This window comes from Trachemys scripta, chromosome 7, assembly GCF_013100865.1.
Source record: "Trachemys scripta elegans isolate TJP31775 chromosome 7, CAS_Tse_1.0, whole genome shotgun sequence".
NCBI lineage: Eukaryota > Metazoa > Chordata > Testudines > Emydidae > Trachemys > Trachemys scripta.
The window spans coordinates 22998220-23024123 of NC_048304.1; the positions used below are offsets into that span (position 1 = coordinate 22998220).

A 25904-nucleotide genomic window follows, 5' to 3' on the forward strand; every position below is an offset into this window, starting at 1 on the left:
TTACCTCTGTAGGGGTGTAGGACAAGAAGGGCCCTTCTTTGAAAGTCTGGTTCTGAACATGAAAGTGACGCCAGCAATTGGAAGCAATTTGTGGAATTGTTTGATTATATTAATTATGGCACCAGCAAACAGTGCTTGGGAAACAGTTTTGTTTTCTTGAATTCTTTCTTGATTGCTAGCAGTGAAAGCCAAGATACAGAATGTGCCTTTAAGGACCGCCGGAGAGTGCAGTTCAAGCCATTGTGTAGAATTGGCACCGTGCATGAAAGGGTTGTGTCCAGCTTTATGTGAGAGTTTTCCAAATACAGCTTTGGCCTGAACTTCACCTAGGTCATTCTCCAGAATTAAAACAGCTTCTTTCTTCCTCATCAAGAAAGAGCAGCTCTTTCCTAATAATCAGAAGACCATAATGAAATCCACTTGATAATTCCAGTTCCAGTATAACATCTCTTATAATAATGCCTTTCATTCCAGAAGCCTGTACACAAGCTCTCAGTTCACTCACCACTGAAATGCAGCATGCTCAGGGGTGGAACACAGCAGCTGTTCAGCAGTGCATAGCAAAACTGTACAGTAGCTGGGGACATGTAGTGATACTGTATCCAGTTGGAACTTCAGGAGTAATTTAGCTGCTGTAGACAGAATATAATTAGCCAAGTCATGATTTGGTGAGGACATTGGGGCAGCCTGTTCTTGTGAAAAGCGCTGTGAGATTTTTCATCACCGCAGGCAGTTAGGACCTTGGTTTTATGTTTCCAAAAGACAGGTCCTGCCCAGGAGCATGTAGATCCTAGTACTATACTGTGGCATTGATTCCGAGGGAAGATTGCCACTCACTAAATTACCAGGATGCCTTTCTGCAGCTCCTATGCTTTCCTTGGAGGTCTCCCATCCAAGGGCTTTTCTTGCCCTATCTTGTTTAGTTTGTGAAATGTATGGGGCCACAGCACAAGGTGATATTGGCAGATCTGCTAAACAGAAAAAGTTCTCTCATCCTCCTGAATCTCTTAACAAAAGTGATGCTGTGAATTCCAGAAGGGAGTCAGATAATATGTTTGCAGATGCCAGCAACAAATCAAGGATAGGCTCTAACACTGATAAATGCACCTACAGCAGAATAAGTAATACCCATATTCCAGTAACAGCTAGTAATGGTGCAGATGCACTAGTATTAAGCCATTAGTGTAGACAGTGCTCTGGCTTAGAGCAGACTTCCATGACATGGTGGCAAAAACACCCGAGGCATATCTACAGTATCACTTGCACCACTGCTATTACTCGTGCAGTTGCAGCATTAGTAGTAGTTCCTACTAATACATTAAAGTAGACTGTTCTATTGTGTGCAGGTATTTGATTAGATTTAAAATTCCCATGAACATAAATGTAAATGTTTGCCCTTGTCTCTTTGGTTCAAATTTCACACTCTTCAACCCCATCCAATTGTAGAGCCTGCTGGCTGTCCACCCTGTTGCACGTCAATCCAGAGGCAGCTATGTTTCAGTAATGCAAAGATTACTGATACTGAAATATTTATGGGACCCTAATAACTGTAATAGGTAGTATGCAGTATATAAAGCATGTTGGGATCTTTAAGCGTGAAAGGAACTATTGAAATTTGTGATATCAGGTCTAGGTGTCATTGTAATTGTCATTGCAATAAAGAATTGGAACTGTTACTTAATTCAGGGGGCACCCAGGCCTATTTCAGGGAGGGGGGATTTGAAGTTCAGCTGTATACATTTTCCTCTCGTTTGGCTGGGTTAGAGGGCATGCCCCATATGTATATCATTCCACCTGTTCAAAATATTGTGATTAGTCAGTGCCTTGGCTGTTACTTCCTTCTCTGGTTAGGCACACAGGAGTTATTCCACTGTTTTACTACTTTCCTCCAAAGTATGTAGCATTCAGCCTTTTACAGTTTTCCAATCACTCAGCATTTCATCAGTCTTCTAAAGGAGACGAGCCATTCCTGGATGTAAAGGAGACCTCTGAGATTGGAGTAGGAATGAGGAGGGAAAGGAAAGAGGGAACGCTGGAGCAGGGAATGGGGTAGACAGAAATGGCTAGGTGGAAAGAGAACAGAAAGCAGAGGAAAGCTGGAGGGGGAAGGGGTTCTCAACCTTTTTTCATTTGCAGACCCCTAAAAATTTTGAATGGTGGTGCAGACCCCTTTGGAAGTCTTAGACCACAGGTTGAGAACCACGGGGTTAGACTTCAGGGGAAATAGCCAAGTCCACCTTAGAAGACCTTTTCAGGGTCAGAGAAAATGGTGAGGAGCAGAAGACAGCAAAACAAAAGGAGAGAAAACATGGGAGGACAATAGACTATGTAGATAGGAGAAATGGAGCAATGAATGGGCTAAAGGATTATTTGAAGCTGTGGACTGGGATCCACAAGAAGGAGCAAGGCGGCTTCTTCGAGTGCTTGCTCATGTCCATTCCATATTAGGTGTGTGTGCTCGCCACGTGCACCTGCACTGGAAGTTTTTCCCTTAGTGGTATCTGTAGGGGACTGGCTCTGGTGCCCTCTAGAGTGGTGCACACATGCCGCGGTATAAGGGGTACCACTGGCTCCCCCCACCCTCAGTTCCTTCTTGCCGCCAGTGATGGTGCTGGAACATCTGCTGCTTCGGCTAGCCTTTCTTCGCTTTGTTCAGTATTTTGAACTTTTCTTGTAAAACAGTTGTACGTAGTTAACAGTTTCCCTTAGTGTGTTAGTGTTTTTACTTGGTTGGCCCCGAACGGGACTTAGCCTAGGTATGGTGCATGCCCTGGTCCCCAGGCTTTAAGCCATGCGATCGCTGCAAGAAATCAATGCCCATTAGTGATCTGCATAATAGTTGTTTAAGGTGTCTCTGCGAGTCGCATATAAGCAACAAGTGCCGTATCTGCAAGTCATTCAAACCTCGGACTAAGAAGGAGAGAGACTTTCGTCTCAAGGTGCTCCTAGTGGAGTCAGCGCTAACTCTGGCACCGGAGCAGTCAAGGTCTGAATCTGCCCCGAGCACTGCAGCATCAGTATGCAGCACCCCACCTGCCAAGCGGCTAAAGAAGACTGGGAGAGGAAGATCTCCTACATCCTGCAAGGGGAAGGAGAGGGCAGGAGGGGAGCCAAGGCCTGAGGAGGACAGCTCGATACCTCCTTCCAGGAGTCGGGCACGAGCTCAGGTCAAGTGGTCCAGCCCACCCCAACCCATGTCTGCCAGGCCGGACAGTGACTGGGGCCTTTGCCAACTAGAGGTCCCGTTGACGCCCGAGGCCCTGCAAGCAATGTAGGATATCCTGGCGCTACCAGTGCCACCCACGCTGGCTACGGTGTTACCCCGGTCTAGGGGTAAACCCACCTTGAGTCCTTTAAATAGGTCCCCATCGTGGGGGACATCCCACCAGTGCTCACGCGCATGGAGCAACCAGTCCTCGAAAGCAGAGAGGACTGGCTTGGCGAAACCCTCACTGGTCTCCCAAGATCGGAGAGAAAGTCTTCCTGGCAACCGACCCACTCCAGATCCCGGTACCAGTCAAGCAGCGTGAGGCGTAGATCATTGTAACGCTGTTGCTGAACGCCGTTGCTTTCCTAGGACCCGCAGAAGGGACTCATCCCGAGTGGAGAGCTCCCTGTCCAGGTGCAGCAATCGGCACTGCAGCGACCGGGATAGCTGATCTACTCGCTCGTGGTCGCCTGAGAGCAACCACTTGGGCTCAAGCTCTGGCACTGGACAGGGGTCATTGCCGGCGGGCCAAAACCCGGCACCGGCAGTACCCTCGGTGTTGGCAGTATCGCCATTTAATCCAGGGCCACTGGCCAGCTGCCTGGTACCCATGGAGCTTTACTCAGCCTTCTCAAGGGCTCAGGTCGGTGATGGGGGGCCTCAGAAAAGCAGTCAGCCTCAGTATCCCCCTGTGCCCCCAGAGCAACCTACCTGGCCAAGTGGACGAGGTTCTCCCACTGGGCGTCTGAGCATAGCACTTCTCCATCACACTCCTCCTTACAATCTATCTTAGATTACCTGCTTCATCTTAAGAACCAGGGGCTGGCGCTTGCGGCCATCTCCGCTTTCCACCCGCCGATCCAAAGTCAGACAGTTTTTTCGCATGACACGTTGAGCAGATTCCTGAGAGGCCTTGCGAGGCTTTTCCCGCCAGTCTGGGCTTCTGTCCCACAATGGGACCTTAACTTGGTTCTTTCTAGGCTCAGGGGCCGGCCTTTGAGCCTATGGGCTCCTGCTCCCTTTCCCACTTGTCATGGAAGGTCGCTTTCCTTGTGGCAATCACATCGGCGAGACGAGTGTCTGAGATTAAAGCCCTGACATCGGAGCCACCGTATATGGTGTTCTACAAGGACAAAGTTCAACTGCAACCCCATCCAGCCTTTCTGCCGAAAGCGGTATCTTCCTTCCATGTCAACCAGGGCATCTTCCTCCTGGTGTTTTGTCCCAAACTACACACTATTAGCGAGGAAAGGAGGCTGCATGCCTTGGACGTCAGACATGTCCTGGCTTTTTACCTGAAGCGTACCAAGCCCTTCCACAGGTCGACCCAGCTCTTCATCATGACAGCGGACAGGATGAAGGGCCTTCTGGTGTCCTCACAGAGGATTTCCAACCGGATCACCTCCTGAATCCAGACTTGTTACAAGCTGGCACAGGTCCCACCACTGCCGAATGTGAGGGCCCATTCGACCAGAGCCCAGGCATCCTCGGCAGCCTTCCTGGCGCACATTCCCATCCAGGATATTTGCAGAGCCGTGACATGTTTTTCGGTTTACACGTTCACAGCGCATTACGCCATCACTCAGGAGGCCAGAGTTGATGCTCGGTTTGGCAGAGCTGTGTTGCAATCTACACATCCATGAACTCCTACTTGCCTCGGTTGGTACTGCTTGGGAGTCACCTAATATGGAATGGACATGAACAAGCACTTGATTTGTGTTCTTCAAGGTGTGTTGCTCATGTCCATTCCATGACCCACCCTTCTTCCCCACTGTAGGAATTGGGTGGAGGGAGCCGGCTGTGCCCCGTATACCATGGCATGTGCTCGCCACTCAAGGGCGCCAGAGCCAGTCCCCTACGGATACCACTGAGGGGAAAACTTCCGGCACTGGTGCATGTGGCGAGCACACATACCTAACAGAGAGTAGAGATGAGCAACACATCTCAACAACACCAGTTATGGAACAAGTAATTGTCTTTTACACTTAGTAGATTAAAAATATACAACAGTGGGGATAGGAGATAGAGGAGTGAATACAGTCAAGTGGAAGTGAAGCAATTGATTTGAGTTAGGCAGTGGGTCAAGCTGGAGAGAGGATCTGAAGAGGCAGAGGGAGGATCACTTGCATGGAGGAATTGGCATTCATTCCTCATGTATCTTCTCAGCATATGAGTTCTGGAAGGAGTTCGCCACCTGTTTGACCCATATTAGCCAGCACCTAAATCATAAATGAACATATGAAGAATGTTCATGAACTCTTCTATGCAGCAGAGGATTACTTTTGTTTATTTTTACTTAATGGTATTTCTGTTTCAACTCAAAGAAGAGGGGAAATCTGAAGGATTCCTGTTTTGCCAGCACCTCTTAATTGGTCCACTTGCAGAGCAGTATTGGGGGGAAAATGCTCCTCTGCTATCCTAGCTACTGGCTAGGAGCAGTGAAGTCATCTCTTCCCTATAGGCCTGATCCAAAGACCATTGAAGATAATGAGAAAAGGTCCATCAATGTGACTGGGCTTTGGATCAGACCCTATTAGAGGGATCAGGTAGGTATGAAGAAGCAAATGATCATGATGAAGCATCAGGGGAACCTTAAAACTCCATTTGGCACAGCCTTTGAATTATTGCCGGATCTGACTGGGTAGATACTAAGTATCAGGTATTTGATAGGAGAAGAGGAAGAAGAAATACAAGCCCAGGATTTCTTTGCATGTTATCGGTGTACCAAATTGTTGTGATTGCATGTTTTCTGCTATTAGACAAGAATTTTTGCCTGTGCACTTGTAAAAATCTGGTTATAATAATGTTTTATAAACTAAAACTAATGTAACATAAATTAGGGCAAAACCTATTTTATTGTTGAAAATATAAAATTGTTCCAAAAAATCTTTATCTTTCTGCTGTATGAAGCCATTCTGAGGCTTTGAAATTAATTTTCGTGGTGGGATTTTTTTTTTTTTTCATTTGCATGCAAAGTTTGCATTTTCTGGAATTGTGAAATATACAATCTGGGATGAATCCTTTAGTCCTTGCTAAAATAGAAGAATCCTATAGTTAGTATGAGAGTCCTGACATGGTATTTACAACAGAGTAATAATAGGAGCTATTGTATATTCACATTTCCTTCTCTAACCTAGGTTAGTCTACAGTATAAATACATTTTAAATAAGGTCTGGCTGGGAGAGTTATGTTATATACTTAGTGGTGAAAGCAGGTTGATGGGTGGGAATGAATTTGCTAAGCTTTCAGCTATCTACTATGCCTCTGAGGACTGCCCATTAATAATATTAATATGTAGGTATTTCCCAGCAATGTGGGCAAGGTGCGTGTTAGAACTTTGAAGCTAAAGTCTTTTTTAACACACAGACCTTTTAAATTTAATCCATTAGCAACTTGGCAAAATAAAGTAATTGTCCAACAGAGGAAGGAAAAAAATCTATTAACATTTGCTACAAATCCTAGTACAGGCAGCACTTAATTAATGGAACAGATTTCTCACTATGTATTCAAGCTAACGTAGTCATTGTTCAGGAGAGATTAGACCTCTAATGTAAGTAAGTTAAACTAGAGTTTCATCTAAAAATATCCGTCATTTCAGCTATTAAAGGGCTGATGTCTTCTTCGGTGACAGATATATTTCCCTTCATTTCCTGGGTTTTGTAAAATGTAAAGTATGCATTGTGTGTAACGCGAGAAATCCACGGAGGTAGATGAAACCTAGATTGTGCCTCTCTGCCTGTCTCCCTCTGCTTGCTCCTTTGTACTGCTCTGTATCATAGAGCCTCTTCAGCCATAGACCTCCTGGCACCAGAGTGAAAAAAACAGCAACTGCCATTTGTCAGGGTATGATGCCAGCCACCTAATCTGTTTGCAAAATGAGGGCCATGGGATCTGATTAAGTAATTTAGATACCTTGCAAGTTTAATAATACCTGAGCTGCATTTGGCTGGCAGCCCATGATTTCACTTGTAGGAACTGCCACATTCTTCCATCTCTCCTGCTAACTCTTCTTGCACATAATGCCTTGTTTGAATCTGAATGGGTGTGGAGCCTGCAGACGAGGTCAAGTTTTGCCTCTTTCTTTTTCAATTTTTCTGGATGGATTGGAGAGGAGGTTGCTTTAAACCCCCTCCCCTTCCCCCCTCTCTGCCCCGCAGTTCATTACACTTTCTGTGGCTCCATTTTCATTTTTTCATCATTTTTACTTGAAATCCAAATTTTCAAATGTGGGTGCTTAAATTTAGGCAGTGGCCTGTATGAGTGGCCTGACTTTCAAAGGTGCTGAGCACCCCAGGCTCTCAGTGGCTTCTGTGGGAGCAATGGATGCTCTGCTCGTTTGGAACGGTGATTGTACCGCACCTCTGAAACTCAAGCCAGTTCCCTATTCTGGTTGTTTAATGTTAAATATTGTGAGTGCACCCAGAGGCCCCGATCAGGATTGGGGGCATTATTGTGCTAAACTCTGTATAAACCAAGAGGAAGGGTTCCCAAGTATGGAATTAGGTAGCTAGCTTCTGACACCCAAGATAGAAAATGTTGGCCACTGTTGTCAAGTTTTAACCCCCCAAATTAGATATTTTTTTAAATTAAAATGTGTCTTGCACAACCTAGTAATATGACTTGAAATATTTCATGATCTTTTGTAATTAATGAAAATGGGCCTTTCTGAGCTGATTTGGATTTAAACATCTTCCTAATAGCAGCAGTGTTCCAGCAGCAGCAACAACATAATACTAGTGATGAGACCAAGAAAGGGAAACTGACTAGTAAGCAAAGTGAAGCTAAACCGCACAGCTTCCTTGTCTAAACTCGGTGAAGTCCGAAAAGTAATCAGTCTCCCTGGAGAAGTACAGGAAGCCCTGTAAGTTAGGGACATTTGCAATGAGATCGGTCAAAAGAGTGGAAATGTACAATAGGGAACAAATCCTGCACAGGCAGGGAGCTACACTGGATCAGCTAATAGTTTTTTTCCATCTCTATTATTATTGCTGTTGTTTCCAGGATTCAAAATGTGCTAGATACTTTCCAAATGTAAAAGAAGGTACTTTCTATGAAATGATTAGATTCTTTCATTTTTAATGATGAAAGGTGGTCATAATGCAAGTAAAAACTTTTTAAAATAGGTTTTATGTGGACAGCACTTGGATTTGGGTTTTATAAAAATCAGCAACAACAAAAACAATTGTACGGTGTAGTGGAGGCATATAGTACGTGTTTGAGGTCAGGTTTTACTATATTATCTAACTTGATTAATTGTATCTTCCACATGCAAGGATAATTATCATTGAACTTCTCAGCCACTGGGGAGAAACTAACCTAGTCACTTTCACATGAAATAAATGTTGCTTTTTATATCCGAGTATCTGAAGATAAAAGAAGAAAACTTTGTACTGGTCATTCATATACATTTCAGGAGGTCTTGTAGAAAGTATGCAAAGTTAATGCTGCCTGACATTTGACTTCCCCAACCCTAGGCTATGTATTTTTTAAATTTATGTACCTATATAATGTGCTCCTTTTCTCCCATACTCCCACGTCCCTTTGTGTTTGGAGAGAGCACCTGATTGTCCTCACTTCCCCCCAACATGGAGCATTTGAGTGGTCTGCCTGTTAGGCTAGGTCTACACTAGGGTGGGGGGGAATCGATTTAAGATACGCAAATTCAGCTACGCAAATAGCGTAGCTGAATTGGACTTATCCTTTTCGACTTACCCCACTGTGAGGACGGTGGCAAATCGACCGTCATGGCTCCCCCGTCGATGGCGCTTGCTTCTCCTGATGAGGTGGGAGTATGCGCGTCGATTCGGGAATCGATTTATCCGTCTAGATGAGATGCGGTAAATCGATCCCCAAGAGATCGATTTCTACCCGCTGATCTGGGCGGGTAGTGTAGACTAGCCCTTAGAGCGCTGTGTATCAAGGATTTGGCAGTGTTTTCAGAACCTCCGTTACAGGAATTGAAGGGGGATGGTTGACAGTGTAATGGTTTTGCTGCAGGACCTGCTTATTTCCTATTCTCTTGCTGTTGTGATTCCTCTTCTCCTCTCCTCTCCCCTCCCCATCCCCCCCCACTTTTGCAGCACATTGTGAATGCCTCTTGGAGCAATTTACTATCTGACTTAGCAAGAAGAGAAGGTGGCTCTGGTGCCGAGTCCCCACAATCAGCTGTAAATACCCACTAGATGTGTCTGTAATGGAGCAAATCACATGTGCTTGTAGACCTCCTGTCTCCAGTAAATCATAAGCATCTCAATCTTTTTGTCAGGCCATGATACGAGACTCCGTCTCTGAATTTCAGAATGAGGTGGGAGAAGCTGATTAAGTGTTTGAGATAAGGTTACATGACACCACAGGTTAAAAACACCTGAACTGAAACTGGCCAAATGCCTGAGAGCTACATTTTGGAGTATGCAGATAGGTGGCATTGAATATGCTTCTCAGAGGTTCTCTGTCATCTGCTTTAAGAAAGAAAAGGCTTCAAGAGCAGTCTCCAAGGAGCAGTATCTCCCCTGTTTTGCAGCATTTATTTGGACTTGGCTACCTTGTATCTCTTATCTGAAATGTCACCAATGTGACCAGTTAAAATAACATAAAAATGGTAAATAAAACCCCTGCTGTTTAGGTAGAAAAGGGCAGATATTCCTGTTTGAACACAAAAGATTTAAATCCTTTTCGAGCATAGTGTTTAAACTTCCAGTCGTGCTCCCCCAAATTCTGATCCTCTTAAGGATTGGCCACATAAAAAAAATTGTAACCGGTTAACATATATGGTGCTTTGGCCAGAAACAACAATGCTTTACTTGTGGTGTATTGAGCAGTGTACTTTTGGACAGTCTAGGTAATGGACCAAAAGTATTCAAGACCTCTGGTGCCTATGGAGCTACACTTTTTCAGGATTTTAATCTTTGATTTGTCACTTAGGTTCTTGTGAGATTTCTATATGAATTTTTTTGGACAAGTTGGTTTTGCTTCTCAGAAATAGTCACATTTAACTTTGCTCTTACTGATTTTTTAAAAATGCTAGTCCCCAAATCCACTCACAAGAAAGAGGTTGCTGGAAAGCATCCATGCAGGATAAAGAGGGAAGTCTGTGGAGTTTTAAAGGCCTAGATCAGGCAATTTGATCTGATTTGTTAAAAATCCATTACTATTTATCCCCTCAGAACTTTGGAAGGGAGATGGCTTGCGGGGTAACTGTATTAGAGCTCGCAAAGAACATGGATCTGGGAATGAGGATGCAGGAGACTATATTGGATTGCAGGGAATAACTACTCTGAACTGCACTTTTGAAGGATTGTCATAATTTTAGTTTTAGCCAATAAATCCTTGAAATGAGGTATATTGCAATGATGAACTCACGTATTCATTGTTTTCAGATGTACACTTGTAATATTGAAATGCTGACAGGCAGTTTTTTGTCATGTATGTTCTTGATTTTTTCAGATGGACTCAAGTCAGATACAAAGGTGTTTCTCACTGTCCCCTCCAAGAAGAAATCCAAGGCAGGGAAGGGAGATGCAGCCAAAGAGGATGAAAGCAGCAAGGTTGACTCAGCCCAGCCTGTTACTATCAACCTTCTCTTTAAAAGATATGTCTTTGACACACAGAAGAAAATGATTCAATCTTGAGAAGGCGGAAGAGGCCTTCTAGCTGATGTCTGAAGTGTCCTTAAAAGGCTTACACACCAAAATGAATTCAGGTGGAACGTATTTCTTGTCTGAAAACCTTGGACTTTGAAAGGCTTTTTATCTCAGTAACATCCTATAAGGGCGCCTTCTACCTGGATTGAAGCTGGAAAGTCCTCCTATCCCCATGACTACGCTTGGCCTCCAGAATCTGTTTGTTCTGATTTTGCTATTTGAATCTCCCTGCTGTCCCTCTTGGCAAGTGTCACCTGCCAATTTGTATGGTTGTGTTTTACAGTTGATAGAAATGTTTTCGTGAAATGTTTTAAGTTTCTTTTAATTTAAACATTCTGCCGCAAGGTGGAAAATCGAAACCCAGTAGCATTTGGGAAATTTTATGAGAACCAGTAAATGAAACTAACCAGTCTACTTTCACGCCCCAAGCTGAGTGAGGGGCAAAAAATCCCCCATGTAAATGGCGAAAATTAAAATAGATGTTTTAGATTCTTTCAGATCTAATAATGTGAGATGCTGTCTGAGAGACAGGTATGGAAGTTTTGTATAAATGATTTATATCTTGACAGTCTGCAGTGTTAGAACATCCTCATATGCACATAATTTCAGGGTCTGTATTGTTATGTTTGCTAGTCTGGCAGTTCAGAACTGCTTTTCTACAATATTTCACACAGCCTTTGAGAGTCTGCTGGCTATTTATTTGATTCTTTAGGAAATTGGAAGGCTAAGCTGTTCTGAATAATTGCTAAGAAAATATGTGCTGGAACTGCTTTAATTTTTGTAACCAAAGTGCTTGTTTTGTGAGAATGAAACACAAAGTTGCCTGTGGAAATAGTGACTGACTTTATTTCATTAAATTAAGATACCATATTGCAGTATAAGGGCTTTTAAACTGAAGATCTCTAAGGCGCTTTAGAAACTATTAGCTGTTTAGAAAGGCTCTCATAGGTGGTACTTCTGCTTTCTCGCCCCAACCTCATAAAAGCTGGGGATAACAGTTCTCCCGTGTCCCTTATTTGTTTCTTGTAGAGCATAAGCCACCCAAACACAGATACTAACAATGGTTGTACACATTCAGATGCTGCACTCTTGAGCAGGGATTGAACTAAGGATTTACAACACCAAAACATTCACCCGTGTCATTTGATCAAAAGGAATAACACTATTTGCTGTCAGTAAGTGATGTGGTTGCTGGGACCAGCCATGAGAATGAGATGGGGCCACGTGCACCAAGCCAGCATATTTCTTTAGATCACATGGAATGCTAAACAAATAACCATAATAGATCATTTACTCTCTTGCTTGCCAAAGCATTATTGATCAGCCATCCAGTAATGGGAATAGGGGTTGTGCCCTTTCTGCTGGCTTGTGTGGCTTTTTTTCAGCAGAGCAAAATATTGTAGGATTTATTTATTTGGTGACAGGGATGAACTGGAAGGAGCAAAAAACTTGATATCCAGAGAACATTTCCCGCTAAACATTCTTGAGGCAGGGCAAATTTGGTGCCTAAACTAGCTTGACACAGTGTCCCTTTAAATCAGATCAGAGGAAGTGCTTTGTGGAATAATCCCAAACAGTTTCTGCTGAGTGAGTGAGTCCCAGCCAAAGCTTTAGCACATCCTTTAAGATGATGGGGTTCGCTTTCAGTGTGATCCATGAGGAATTAGGCAACTCCAGTTACGGCTTAATATGACTTGTGCTGCCAGCCCTGCTGTAAAATGTATCCTCCTATAAGGAAAATGTGTCCTCTCTCCCACCCTCCTCTCTCATATACACCCCCCAAGACAATCTTTCATAGAATATTTATTGCATTCTCTTTCTGTTAAGTCGTTATCAAATCCCATATTGCATCCTTTACTCAATACTGCACTCCCGTTTAGCACTTAGATACTATGGTGATGGGTGTTATAGAAAACTGTTAAATAGATGACACAGAGGGAATGCCTGTGTATTATATCTGCTTAATCTAAGAATTATTGGTATAATTTGGGGAATTTTGATCACTTGCAATTACTAAAGAATTTGTAGTATGTTTAAGAATGTTTTTGTTTGGGTTTATTTTTTTTTTGTTTACAAGTGCAGAGGTTTTGGCTCTGGTGTCCTCAACAAATACCAAACTGGGTTATTAACTGCCAATCCTAAAATAGTTTCAGTAGGACATGATAGTCTTTGTGTTTTATCCTAAACTGCTCTGTACTAATGTTGCTGGCTGCTGCATTCCACACCAGAGGTGGTAGCATTTTGGTGATGGGTAAGTGATTCTTGACTGTACAGTTTGTAAAGGACTTTTTGATACTTCTGGATGGAAGGCAGCCAATCAGTGCAAGGTATGTATTGTTACATAGCATTTTCTATTTAACTTTCTGAATTCCTTCTGTTTCCACCCATTCTCTTTTGCATTCTTCAGGGCAGTCTGAATGGGCCAATCAGTTGTTCTGGAACTTGATCCATCTGAAAACATACAGATTAGGAATACTTACTGAGTCAATATAACCCTCTCTTTGGCTGAACAGTATTCTAGTGCTTTATAATTCCGTATTATAAACCCCTTTTGAAGAGTGTGTTGTCCTTTCACTTTGCTCATCTAGCAGAGCACAGTATTTTATAGGACCAAGAGTTGGTGGTATATGCTGAGAACTGGGTTTTTTTCCCCCCCTTGTAACTCTAAGAGGAAAACTTAAGTGTGCCCAGGAACTTTGATTATAATGTGCTATTACTGCAGATCTCTGGCTGCTGTCCTGAGGCTGTTGGATACACATTCAGAAAAGGGTGAAATGGTGGAACAAAATGATTATGGGAAAATCAAAGCATTTAAAGGCATTTGTAGGATGAACAGATGTTCAAACGTTCTTTTATTTGGTCTCCAGACATACGCCGAGACTTTGCTTTCATCCTGGTAATCGGTGCATTATGCTGTAATTTGTAAAAATGGCATTAAAATTTTTTTAACAGGGTCATATTGTGCTCTACTGACTCTATGTCATTAAGCTGTGAAGCTAACGAATGACAACTGGGAAAAGGGGTTAAATGTTGCAGAATGTATCATAGTAGTACATTTTATAGGAGACAGTGTGCTATAACTAACACAAAAATCAAATACTAAATAAAAAGAAGTTTTAAGAAATTGCTGAGATTGTGTTAGAGGCTGAGAAAATCCAAAAAATATTACATTCATGGGTACATTTTTTTTCTTCACCCCTTGCCCGTGGTGTTAATTTAGTGCAGCTAGGTGACTGCAGGAAAAAAGAAACATCCATATTGATGCAGTATGGAGATCCTTTGAGCAATGTGTTTGTTCATTTTTATTAGCACTAAGCACATTACATGCACATTAGTGTAGTAACATTGAGTAATCACAGGGTGGCAGACTAAAAGTGAAAACATAGCATTACAGGAATTTGTAAGGACTCTGCATTCACCTACAGTAGCCATGTTCCACTCCAGAGATGGCTGCATTTCAGTGATGGGAGGTCAGTTCCTGTATTTACATTATGTAAAGAAATGTGGGATCTTGTGAAATGAAGGGTGAAAGACAGCAGAGAAACTGATTTTTATTAATAGTATTTTAAGGTATTTTATCTCCTTTTTTGTTTGGTTTTTAAATAAAAAGCCTTTCATTTCCCTGTTAATGTTAAATGAGTTTAAGATCTGAAATCATTAAGACTCAAAATTTTCAAATAAATATAAACACAATATTCTAAGCTACTGAACCTGGAAGAGGGAAAGTAGAGACTCCACTATGGAAAAAATCTATGTAAATATTAGTCTGTGTGGAGCCAAGACCCAGAATAAATTTTAAAGCAAAATATTGGAAAATCAGTTCTTTGACTAATGGCCATGTGTATTCCACTTCTGGTGTGCATATACCATATGTGCATGAGATTGGATTCTTTTGAATAGCAGTATCCATGTGGGCTGCACCTGCACCCCTGATGCCCCCATGCCATCCCACCCATGGGCATCAAGGGTGGAATGTGCCTAAGCATCCTTCAATTGTTCCAAGTGTCAGAGCTTCTCTGGGATGATGGAGCCCAAGTTTCCAGTATTAAATCCTGTTCCTCTTGTGAGGCAGCTATTCTTATCTATGATGGTCACTTTAAGTACTACTTCTGGTGCAACACATATGCCAGATCAGTGCTCAATATGTTGTGCTTTTTCTTGGAGGACACAAAAAGTGAGGGAATCCAACCTTAAAATATTCCTCTTGGAAAGCTCCATAAGTCCTCCTCTGAACCTGAGGGAAAGAAGACTACCAAACTCGATCAGACTATCTCCCCAAGTGCTCCAGTACGCCGCAGGCCTGCTCCTCGCTACTAGGTTTGCTCTTTCTGAAGGAAGGTACATTCTTCAACTACCAAGTCAGGAGGAGCATATAAGCTCACCTCTGCCCAATCTTTGGAGAAAGGCTTAGGAAAGAGCATCTTTCTCAACGTGACAGCAGACACAGGTCTCTTTCTTGAGACTTGGTAAATCAAAGCAGAAATCCTATCATGTATATGCTCCAACTCATGTTTCTTAACCAAGAGGCAATTCAAGGCACAGATCAAGTTCTGCTGATGCCTTGACCTTAGCTGGTCACTGAACAACCACAGAACCATCTAAGGACATTGTCCGCACCTCTACCGGTACCAACACATTGGCACCGCAGCATTCACAACCTGTCGTACCCACCACTCTTCAACTGATGCGCTGGAGATTCTTCTGGCTCTGACGTTTTCAGTACGAAGAGATTTATCATACCAAGTTATTTAATGATAATCCAACAACCGGCGTCACCGTTGCTCTCTAACGCTAAGAAGCACCTACCCTCAGTACTACCTGCAACTATAACCTTGGTACCAGTGGAGAATATTTCAGAGGTCCCGAGAACATATGAAAGAGTGACTTCACCTGTGGAAGAAATATACACCTTTTCTTCATCTGCTTCTGACAAAGCAGGGAGATATCACTTATCTGTTGTCACGCTCCCCTCCCTGTGAGCCAAGTTGATCTGTCAGGGAATTCCAGGGACGTTTCTATAAATGAAGGCATTGGGAGTCTTGAGACAAACATCCTTTCTGGTTACCTCCTCCATGGCCTGCAATCCCATATCCATATAAATTGCAGTCATGGCCATTCCGGGCTCCCTACAGCATGCAGCCCAGCAGGAAGACTTCTTCCATTGCTCCTGCCTCAGAGACAAGTCTCTTTCCTCATAAGTCATCTCCAGAGGGTCCACTTCTGCAACACGTTTTACAGCAACAGGAGCAAGACATTGAGCAGGATGTCTGCAAGAAGCAGAGGATTAGCTCATTCCAGCAGCAATATGCTCCTCTTCACCCAGTGAAGCTGTCACCCCTGCTATTCCAGCCCAACCAGCTGACTACCATGTCTTCTAGGAGCTATGATGGTGAATGGCCAAAATCCTGGAAATCCCATTAGAGAGAGTGTAGGAAGAGTGTCATAAACTATTAAAGATTCTGCATTCCTCTGTTCCTGGGAGACTAGCAGTACCAATAAATGAGCCAGCTAAAGACCTGTGGCAGAGTCCATCCCGAGTGTTACCCACATCAGAATAGGGAGACAGGTTCTGCTAGATTCCCTCGAAGGGGTTCGAATGTTTCTATAATTGACCCTGGGATTTGCAGTTGTGGCAGTTCATGAGAGGTCTAAGTAGGAGGGACCAAAATGACACTACGGGACAAGGATGCAAAAAAGCCTATTCCTCTAGTAGGTTGCAGATGCACTTATCAAACTACCAAGCATACCTTGATAAATACAACTTCCTAAACTGGGACAGGGTATTAGTGTGTAGAAAAGCTCCTTCAGGAGCACAGAGAGAAGCTGAAGTCTTTAGTAGTTGAGAGATAGCTAGTGGCCCATACCTCCCTGCAAGCTGATCTGCACACCTCAGACATAGCAGCATGTTCCTTGGCAACCTCAATCATGATGCGCAGAGCTTCACAGTTGCAGTCTTCTATAATACCAAAAGAGGTCCAAATGATCATCAGGGAGCCTGTGAAGGCTATGACCTTTTTAGTGCAAGTACTGATGAAGCCCTGCACACTTTAAAGGACTCAGGAGCTGACTCTGCACTGTCTGGGGTTATATACACTGCCCCAAGGAGAGAGCAGTGTATAAGCTGCCTCTCTCTAGGGTAGTTTCCAGGCCTTTCTCCCACTACTATAGCCAGAAGAGATCATCAGAGTTTCTGAGGAAGAGACACAGATTCCAGAGAAAGAGACCTTCCTGCCACACACTTTTCATCGACTTTGTGTCAGCAGGTCTGATGCCACCGTCGAGAATCATCTAGAAATGCTGGATCTATCCTCCTCTTCCCCCCTTTTGGCAACTGCCTTTTGCGGATTTTGGGGGGGCGGGGGTATGGATTTGGATAACCTTGGAGTTGATGCATCCTGGAGATTATAGACAAGGAGTATTCTACCTAGTTCCTGTCCCTTCCCTACCCATTCCCTGTTTCCATTCAGGGACACCTCTCACAAAATATTGCTAAGGAAGGAGAGAGAGAGAGATTCCCTTCTGTAATTTGGAGCAATGAAAGAAGTGCCCATGGAGTTCCGGGGCAGGAGGTTTAGTCTAATTATTTCCTAATTCCAAAGAAGAAAAGGTGGTTGACACCCCCATCCTGGATCTTTGACGTCTCAACAAATTCTTCCATTGTTTCGAGTTCACGATGGTGACCTTAGCTTTCATAATCCCCATATTTGATACTCAAGACTGATTTGTGACTTTCAGTTTTCAGGATGCCTATTTCCATATGGCAGTTCACCCAGCCCAAAGAAAATAACTCAAAGTCCTGGTGGGAAAGTAACTGTATGAATACGGAATGCTTCCCTTAGGTCTCTCCACAGTTCCAAGAGTGTTCACCAAGTGTTTAGTGGTTTTGGCAGTTCACTTAAGGAGACAAAGGCTATATATCTACCTGTACCTTGATGACTGACTAACTCAGGGACAATCACCTCAACACATGAACAATTCCATCCAAGTAACTGGGACTCTTTCCTTCACTTAGTCTCAGAATCAACAGAGAGAAATCCAATCTCACTCCTATTCAAAGTTTGTCGGAACAGTTCTGGATTCCACAGCATCAAGAATTTACCTTCTACAGGAAGGTTATTGGGTCCCCCTTCGAACATCTAGCAACCTTTACTCTATACCATGTTGTGACACTTTCTCTGGGTATCCAGATCTATGGGTGATGTTGCTGCTTTAGCAAAAGAGAGATTTGTTGATGTTAAACTGAGTGATAGCTCCCTGTCACTGGACGTTCACAGAAATTACCAAGTCTGCTGTCTCCAAAGAGAAAGTATACAGCAGCGAATTCACACTTTACATATCGCACTGGGATGAACTTACAGTAAAACCAAGAATAAGTTTATTAATAAAGGACAGATATGTGAGTGATACTAAACAAAGATAATAGAAACAAATGGTTACAAACACAACAAAAGTATAAAGTGCGTTCTGGTGACTAAAACTTAACTTAGGCTGCAATCCTTATCTAAGGCAGTTTCTCACCTAAAGCTTCCTCTCAGTGTCACAAGCCCCCCCCCCCCCCCCCGAGGCCAGGATCCAGCTTTCATTGATGCAAAAACCTCTGTTCTTTGGTCCCTCGCTGATGGACAACCACAGTGTCTTTTCCCCCCTATTATAGTCCAGGTAACCTTTGTAATTTATTCTTTTGATGTGTTCCCCCAGACAAAATCCTTCTCCCTTGCTGGTGTGCAGACACGGTGCTGCCGATGCTGTTTTCTCATCCTTCTGCTAATTTGTTCTTTCTGTGGATTTACTATGCAAATGAAGCTTGCTTTGACTTGCACAATTCTCAGTTTGTCAGAGGCCTAGGCAGACAAGTAAATCAACATTTCTTCATCTAGGAAAACCTTGTTTATCACCCCTGCCTGGATTGCTTGGGTTAAACATCTCTTCGGCATACACAACTTCTTAATTGTTACCCAGACATACATCACACAATGATTATGCTGACCAGTATGACAAGTTTTCCTTTGGCACCTTACACAGCATTCTTTATAGATAAATACCACAACAGCAATGAGTTAGGTGTAGTGAATTTGTCAGGCCTAATAGGAGTTGCTGTTACATGACAGTGAACCCTTTGCCAGTAGGCATTGAGGGGATCATAGGGTAACACACACACACACGTCTTTGAAGATTGCCTTTTTAGTGGCTATAAATTCAGCTTGACAAGTAGGAGAGATCTAAGCCCTCATAGCGGGGCCACCTTATACAGTAGTCCATAAGGACATGCCACTAAGACCTCAGCCAAAATTTTTGAACTAAGTGGTCCATCTTATGGTTTTCTTTGCTGTGCCTCATTGTAATAAAGGAGAGGTTAAACATCACACTTTTAAGGTCATCAGAGCCCTCTCCTGCTATCTAAACAGGAAAAGATCCTTCACAAATTCTCAGTCTGTTTCTAGCGTTTTCTGACGGTGAAAGGTCAACCTGTATCCACGCAAAGACTGCCCGAATGGCTCTCTTAGATCAATCTCTGCAGATTAGAGCCCATTGCACTGGGGCCCAGACAGCCTCTGCAATGTCTCTAAAAGAAATTCCAGTTTCTCAGATATGTAGTGCAGTTATCTGGAGCTCAAGCCCCACTTTTACCCAGCACTACTGTTTAGTGAAGCCTCCAAACTTGATCCCTGCTTTGGTAGAGCAGTCATAAGAACATAAAATGGCCATACTGGGTCAGACTAAAGGTCCATCTAGCCCAATATCCTGTCTCCCAACAGTGGCCAATGCCAGGTGCCCCAGAGGGAATGAATAAAACATGCAATCATCAAGTGATCCATCCCCTGTCACCCACTCCGAGCTTCTGGCAAACAGAGGCCAGGGACACCATCCCTGCCCATGCCGGGTAATAGCCATTGATGGATCTATCCTCCATGAATTTATCTAGTTCTTTTTTTAACCCTGTTATAGTCTTGGTCTTCACAGCATCCTCTGGCAAAGAGTTCCACAGGTTGACTGTGCATTGTGTGAAAAAATACTTCCTTTTGTTTGTATTAAACCTGCTGCTTATTAATTTCATTTGGTGGCCCCTAGTTCTTGGGTTATGAGAAGGAGTAAATAACACTTCCTTATTTACTTTCTCCACACCAGTCGTGATTTTATAGACCTCTATCATATCCCCCCTTAGTCGTCTCTTTTCCAAGCTGAAAAGTCCCAATCTTATTCTCTCCTCATACGGCAGCCGTTCCATATCCTTATAAAATTTTGTTACCCTTTTCTGAATCTTTTTAAAGTCCAATATATCTTTTTTGAGATGGGGCGACCACATCTGCACTCCGTATTCAGGATGTGGGCATACCATGGATTTATATAGAGGCAATATGATATTTTCTGTCTTATTATCTATCCCTTTCTTAATGATTCCCAACATTCTATTTGCTTTTTTGACTGTCGCTGCACATTGAGTGGATGTTTTCAGAGAACTATCTACAGTGACTCCAAGATCTTTCTTGAGTGGTACAGCTAATTTAGACCCCATCATTTTATATGTATAGTTGGATTTGTTTTCCAATATGCATTACTTTGCATTTATCAACATTGAATTTCATCTGCCATTTTGTTGGCCAGTCACCTAGTTTTGAGAGGTCCTTTTGTAGCTCTTTGCAGCCTGCCTGGAACTTAACTATCTTGAGTAGTTTTGTATCATCTGCAAATTTTGCCACCTTACTGTTTACCCCTTTTTCCAGATCATTTATGAATAGGTTAAATAGGACTGGTCCCAGTACAGACCCCTGGGGGACACCACTATTTACCTCTCTCCATTCTGAAAACTGACCATTTATTCCTACCCTTTGTTTCCTATCTTTTAACCAGTTACCAATGCATGAGAACACCTTCCCTCTTATCCCATGGCAGCTTACTTTCATAGAATCATAGAATATCAGGGTTGGAAGGGACCTCAGGTCATCAGCTAGTCCAACCCCCTGCTCAAAGCAGGGCCAATCCCCAACTAAATCATCCCAGCCAGGGCTTTGTCAAGCCTGACCTTAAAAACCTCTAAGGAAGGAGTTTCCACCACCGCCCCTAGGTAAACCATTCCAGTGCTGCTTCACCCTCCTAGTGAAAAAGTTTTTCCTAATATCCAACCTAAACCTCCTCCACTGCAACTTGAGACCATTACTCCTTGTTCTGTTATCTGGTACCACTGAGAACAGTCTAGATCCATCCTCTTTGGAACCCCATTTCAGGTAGTTGAAAGCAGCTATCAAATCCCCCCTCATTCTTCTCTTCTGCAGACTAAACAATCCCAGTTCCCTCAGCCTCTCCTAATAAGTCATGTGCTCCAGCCCCCAATCATTTTTGTTGCCCTCCGCTGGACTCTTTCCAATTTTTCCACATCCTTCTTGTAGAGTGGAGCCCAAAACTGGACACAGTATTCCAGATGAGGCCTCACCAATGTCAGGAATGATCACATCCCTCGATCTGCTGGCAATGCCCCTACTTATACAGTCCAAAATGCCGTTAGTCTTCTTGGCAACAAGGGCACACTGTCGACTCATATCCAGCTTCTCGTCCACTGTAACCCCTAGGTCCTTTTCTGCAGAAATGCTGCCTAGCCATGTGGTCCCTAGTCTGTAGCAGTGCATGGAATTCTTCCGTCCTAAGTGCAGAACTCTGCACTTGTCCTTTTTGAACCTTGTCAGATTTCTTTTGGCCCAATCCTCTAATTTGTCTAGGTCAATCTGTATCCTATCCCTACCCGCCAGCGTATCTACCACTCCTCCCAGTTTAGTGTCATCTGCACACTTGCTGAGGGTGCAGTCTATGCCATCCTCCACATCATTAATGAAGATATTGAACAAAACCAGCCCCAGGACCAACCCTTGGGGTACTCTGCTTTATACCGGCTGCCAACTAGACACGGAGCCATTGATTGCTACCCGTTGAGCCTGACGATCTAGCCAGCTTTCTATCCACCTTATAGTCCTCTATACTTTGCATAAGAGCCTTTGGTGAGGGACCTTGTCAAAGGCTTTCTGAAAATCTAAATACACTATATCTACTGGATCCCCCTTGTCCATATGCTTGTTGGTCCCCTCAAAGAATTCTGGTAGATTGGTGAGGCATGATTTCCCTTTACAAAAATCATGTTGACTGTTCCCCAACAAATTATGTTCATCTATGTGTCTGACAATTTTGTTCTTTACTATAGTTTCAACCAGTTTGTCCGGTACTGAAATTAGGCTTCCTGGCCTGTAATTGCTGGGGTCACCTCTGGAACCCTTTTTAAATATTGGCGTAACGTTAGCTATCCTCCAGTCATTTGGTACAGACGCTGATTTAAATGATAGGTTACAGATTACAGTTAGTAGTAATGCAATTTCACATTTGAGGTCCTTCAGAACTCTTGGGTGAATACTATCTGGTCCTGGTGACATATTACGGTTTCGTTTATCAATTTGTTCCAAAACCTCCTCTAATGACACCTCAATTTGGGACAATTCCTCAGATTTGTCACCTAAAAAGAATAGGAGTACTTGTGGCACCTTAGAGACTAACAAATTTATTTGAGCATAAGCTTTCATGGGCTACAAATGAATTTGTTAGTCTCTGAGGTGCCACAAATATTCCTGTTTTTGCGGATATAGACTAACACGGCTGCTACTCTAAAAAGAATGGCTCAGGTTTGGGAATCTCCCTTACATCCTCAACTTTGAAGACCGATGCAAAGAATTCATTTAGTTTCTCTTCAATGGCCTTATTGTCCTTGAGTGCTTCTTTATCATCTCGATAGTCCATTGGCCCCACTGGTTGTTTAGCAGGCTTCCTGCTTCTGATGTACTTAAAAAAAAAATTGCTATTACTTTTTGAGTCTTTGGCTAGCTGTTCTTCACATTCTTTTTTGGCCTTCCTAATTATATTTTTACACTTCATTTGCCAGAGTTTATGCTCCTTTCTATTTTCCTCATTAGGATTTAATTTCCACTTTTTAAAGGATGCTTTTTTGCCTCTCATTCTTTCTTTTACTTTGTTGTTTAGCCAACCAAACTTTTTTGGTTCTCTTACTATGTTTTTTAATTTGGGGTATACTTTTAAATTGATCCTCTATTATGGTGTCTTTAAAAAGTTTCCAGGCAGCTTGCAGGGATTTTACTTCTGGTGCTGTACTTTGTAATTTGTGTAATTAACCTCCTCATTTTTGTGTAGTTCCCCTTTCTGAAATCAAATGCTACAGTGTTGGGCTGCTGTGGTGTTTTCCACGCCACAAGGATGTTAAATTTAATTACATTATGGTCACTATTACCAAGTGTTCCAACTATATTCACCTCTTGGACCTGATCTTGTGCTCCATTTAGGACTAAAACAAGAATCGCCTCTCCTCTTGTGGGTTCCAGGACAAGCTGCTCCAAGAAGCAGTCAAGGTGTCAAGAAACTCTCTCTCTGCATCCCTTCCTGAGGTGATATGTACCCAGTCAATATGGGGATAGTTGACATCTCCCATTATTATTGAGTTTTTTATTTTAATAGTGTAAGGGGTCGGACTCACCCCTGCGGCACCTCCTGCTGGTTACTCCGAGGAATCAGCTCAAATCAGCCCGGAGCGCCCTCTGCAGGCCAGTGATCCGCCTTCTCAGTACTGGCTCCCGTGTCCCTCCCAGGACCCCGGTGCCTCTTGCTCTGAGTACTGCCCCCTGGCAGTACCCACACACGCTGGGTCTCCCCTCCCAGGGGAACCCCCACCCACTAATCCCACCTCACCTCAGTATCAGGCTACTGCCAGTCATCGTCTAGCCCCACGCCTGGGGCAGACTGCAGTATCAGCCACTCATCACTGGCAAGGAGAGTTTGGACCTGCTGCCTTGGCCTACACTTGGGTTGCCCTCTGCAACCCCCAGTACCCCTTGGCCCAAATGCTAGGCCACAGCCTGGGGCTTTCCAGGCTGGAGCTCCCCAGCTCCTCTGCCTTTCCCCAGCCCTGCTCCACCCAGGTACTCTGTCTTAGCTCCCTGCAGCCAGGCCCTTCTGTCTCTGAAGGAAGAGAGAGACTGCTGAGCTCCTGGCTCCTAGCCTCTTTATAGGGCCAGCTGGGCTCTGATTGGGGCGTGGCCCAGCTGCGGCTACTTCCCCAATCAGCCTAGGTAGTTTTTCCCACAGCCCCAGCCCTCGGCAGGGCAGGCTTTAACCCTTCCCAGGCAGGAGCGGGTGTCCACCCCGCTACAAATAGCCTCTCTAATCTGCCTGAGCATTTCACAGTCACTATCACCATCCTGGTCAGGTAGTCTGTATTATATCCCTACTGCTATATTCTCATTATCAAGCATGGAATTACTATCCATAGAGATTCTGTAGTACAGTTTGGTTCATTTAAGATTTTTACTTTATTTGATTCTACGCTTTCTGCGATCATTGTTTAAATAGACTCTGAACACGTACCTCCTGACTATGAGATCACTGCTTGTGAGTCACCAGAAGTGGAATACATATGGACAAACACTCAGAGAAGAAAGAGCAGTGACTTACTGTACAGTAACTTCGAGATATGTTATCCATGTGTACTCTATGATCCATCCTCCTTCCTCACTACTACTGAGTCCCATAACACCTGGCTTCTGAGGAACTGAGGGGTAGTCGGGCCTGCTCTGCCCTTTATTCCCTTTCATAGGGGAGACGGGTCATCCAGGGCACAGGCACTGCCCCAACAGAAACTGCTGGCCAAAACAATCCCATTTTGCACTCATGGGGTGAATACACGCCAGAAGTGGAATACACGTCAGTATGAGTCAGGAGTGTAACACTGTCACAAAAAAAGCGAACGTCATTCTGGGATGTATTAGCAGGAGTGTTCTAAGTAAGACACGAGAAGTAATTCTTTTGCTCTACTCCATGCTGATTAGGCCTCAGTTGGAGAATTGTGTCCAGTTCTGGGCGCCACATTTCAGGAAAGATGTGGACAAATTGGTGGAAGTCCAGAGAAGAGAAACAAAAATGATTAAAGGTCTAGAAAACATGACCTATGAGGGAAGATTGAAAAAAAAACTGGGTTTGTTTAGTCTGGAAAAGAGAAGACTGAGAGGGGACATAACAGTTTTCAAGTACATAAAAGATTGTTACAAGAAGGAGGGAGAAAATTTGTTGTTCTTAACTTCTGAGGATAGGACAAGAAGCAATGGGCTTAAATTGCAGCCAGGGAGGTTTAGGTTGGACATTAGGAAAAACTTCCTAACTGTCAGGGTGGTTAAGCACTGGAATAAATTGTCTAGGGAGGGTGTGGAATCTCCATCATTGGAGATTTTTAAGGGCAGATTAGACAAACACCGGTCAGGAATGGTCTAGATAATACTTAGTCCTGCCATGAGTGCAGTGGATTGGACTAGATGACCTCTCGAGGTCCCTTCCAGTCCTATGATTCTATGTGGACGACCTATCTCAAGGAATCAGTTACTCTAAAGTAAGTAACCATTCTTTCTTCATTTGCTCATCTGAGCCTTGAGTTTGAGGTTTTATTTCCTTGACCTGATATGAAGATATCACATGTATCCAAAGCAAAAGTGCGAGTATACGAAACCTCAGCTCTGCTTCAATTATTTGTGAAGCCATTGTCTTTTGGAAAGGAAATAGATTTTAATCTTCAGGTTTAAGTATAATGCCCCTGCAAAAAGGCAAGCAGCTTACATCAGGACCCTGTTTAAGATGTGTATGTTCTCTATCACACAAAGAATAAAAATCTCTTATAAAAGATGGCATAGTAATGGTCCACTGGTGTGTAACCTGCTTTGAACCAGATGCTTGCTGGACCTAGTAGGTCACTTCCTCTTGAGGCTGAGTTAGGTGTGTGAGACCCCTGAAAAAGTGTTGATCTGTATGGCAGTCTGCCTGTAAATTTTCGAGCAGTATTGCATCTAAAAATATTGCCTGTCCTGAATGTGTGTGGTTTTGGTTTTTTGTGGGGGTGGGGGGAAATAGGTATATGCTGTCAGTTTTTGTGAAACTTAATCTTTAGCTCACCAATATTACGTACTGCTCTGGCACTTTTGAACTAAACATTTCCAGAGCCCAAATGCTGGGATGATCAGTACCAC

At 43.4% G+C, this 25904-nt stretch overlaps 1 protein-coding gene across 1 annotated transcript in view; it reads left to right on the forward strand.

Annotated features, from left to right (window-relative positions):
• EEFSEC (eukaryotic elongation factor, selenocysteine-tRNA specific) overlaps nucleotides 1-13803 on the forward strand; it is a 170393-nt gene extending 156590 nt beyond the window's left edge. Inside the window, exon 7 of the mRNA XM_034776809.1 lies at nucleotides 10652-13803. Within this exon, the coding sequence (XP_034632700.1) occupies nucleotides 10652-10836 (185 nt within the window). The 3' untranslated portion in view covers nucleotides 10837-13803. The remainder of the gene's footprint in view (nucleotides 1-10651) is intronic.
• Nucleotides 13804-25904: the final 12101 nt, after the last annotated feature.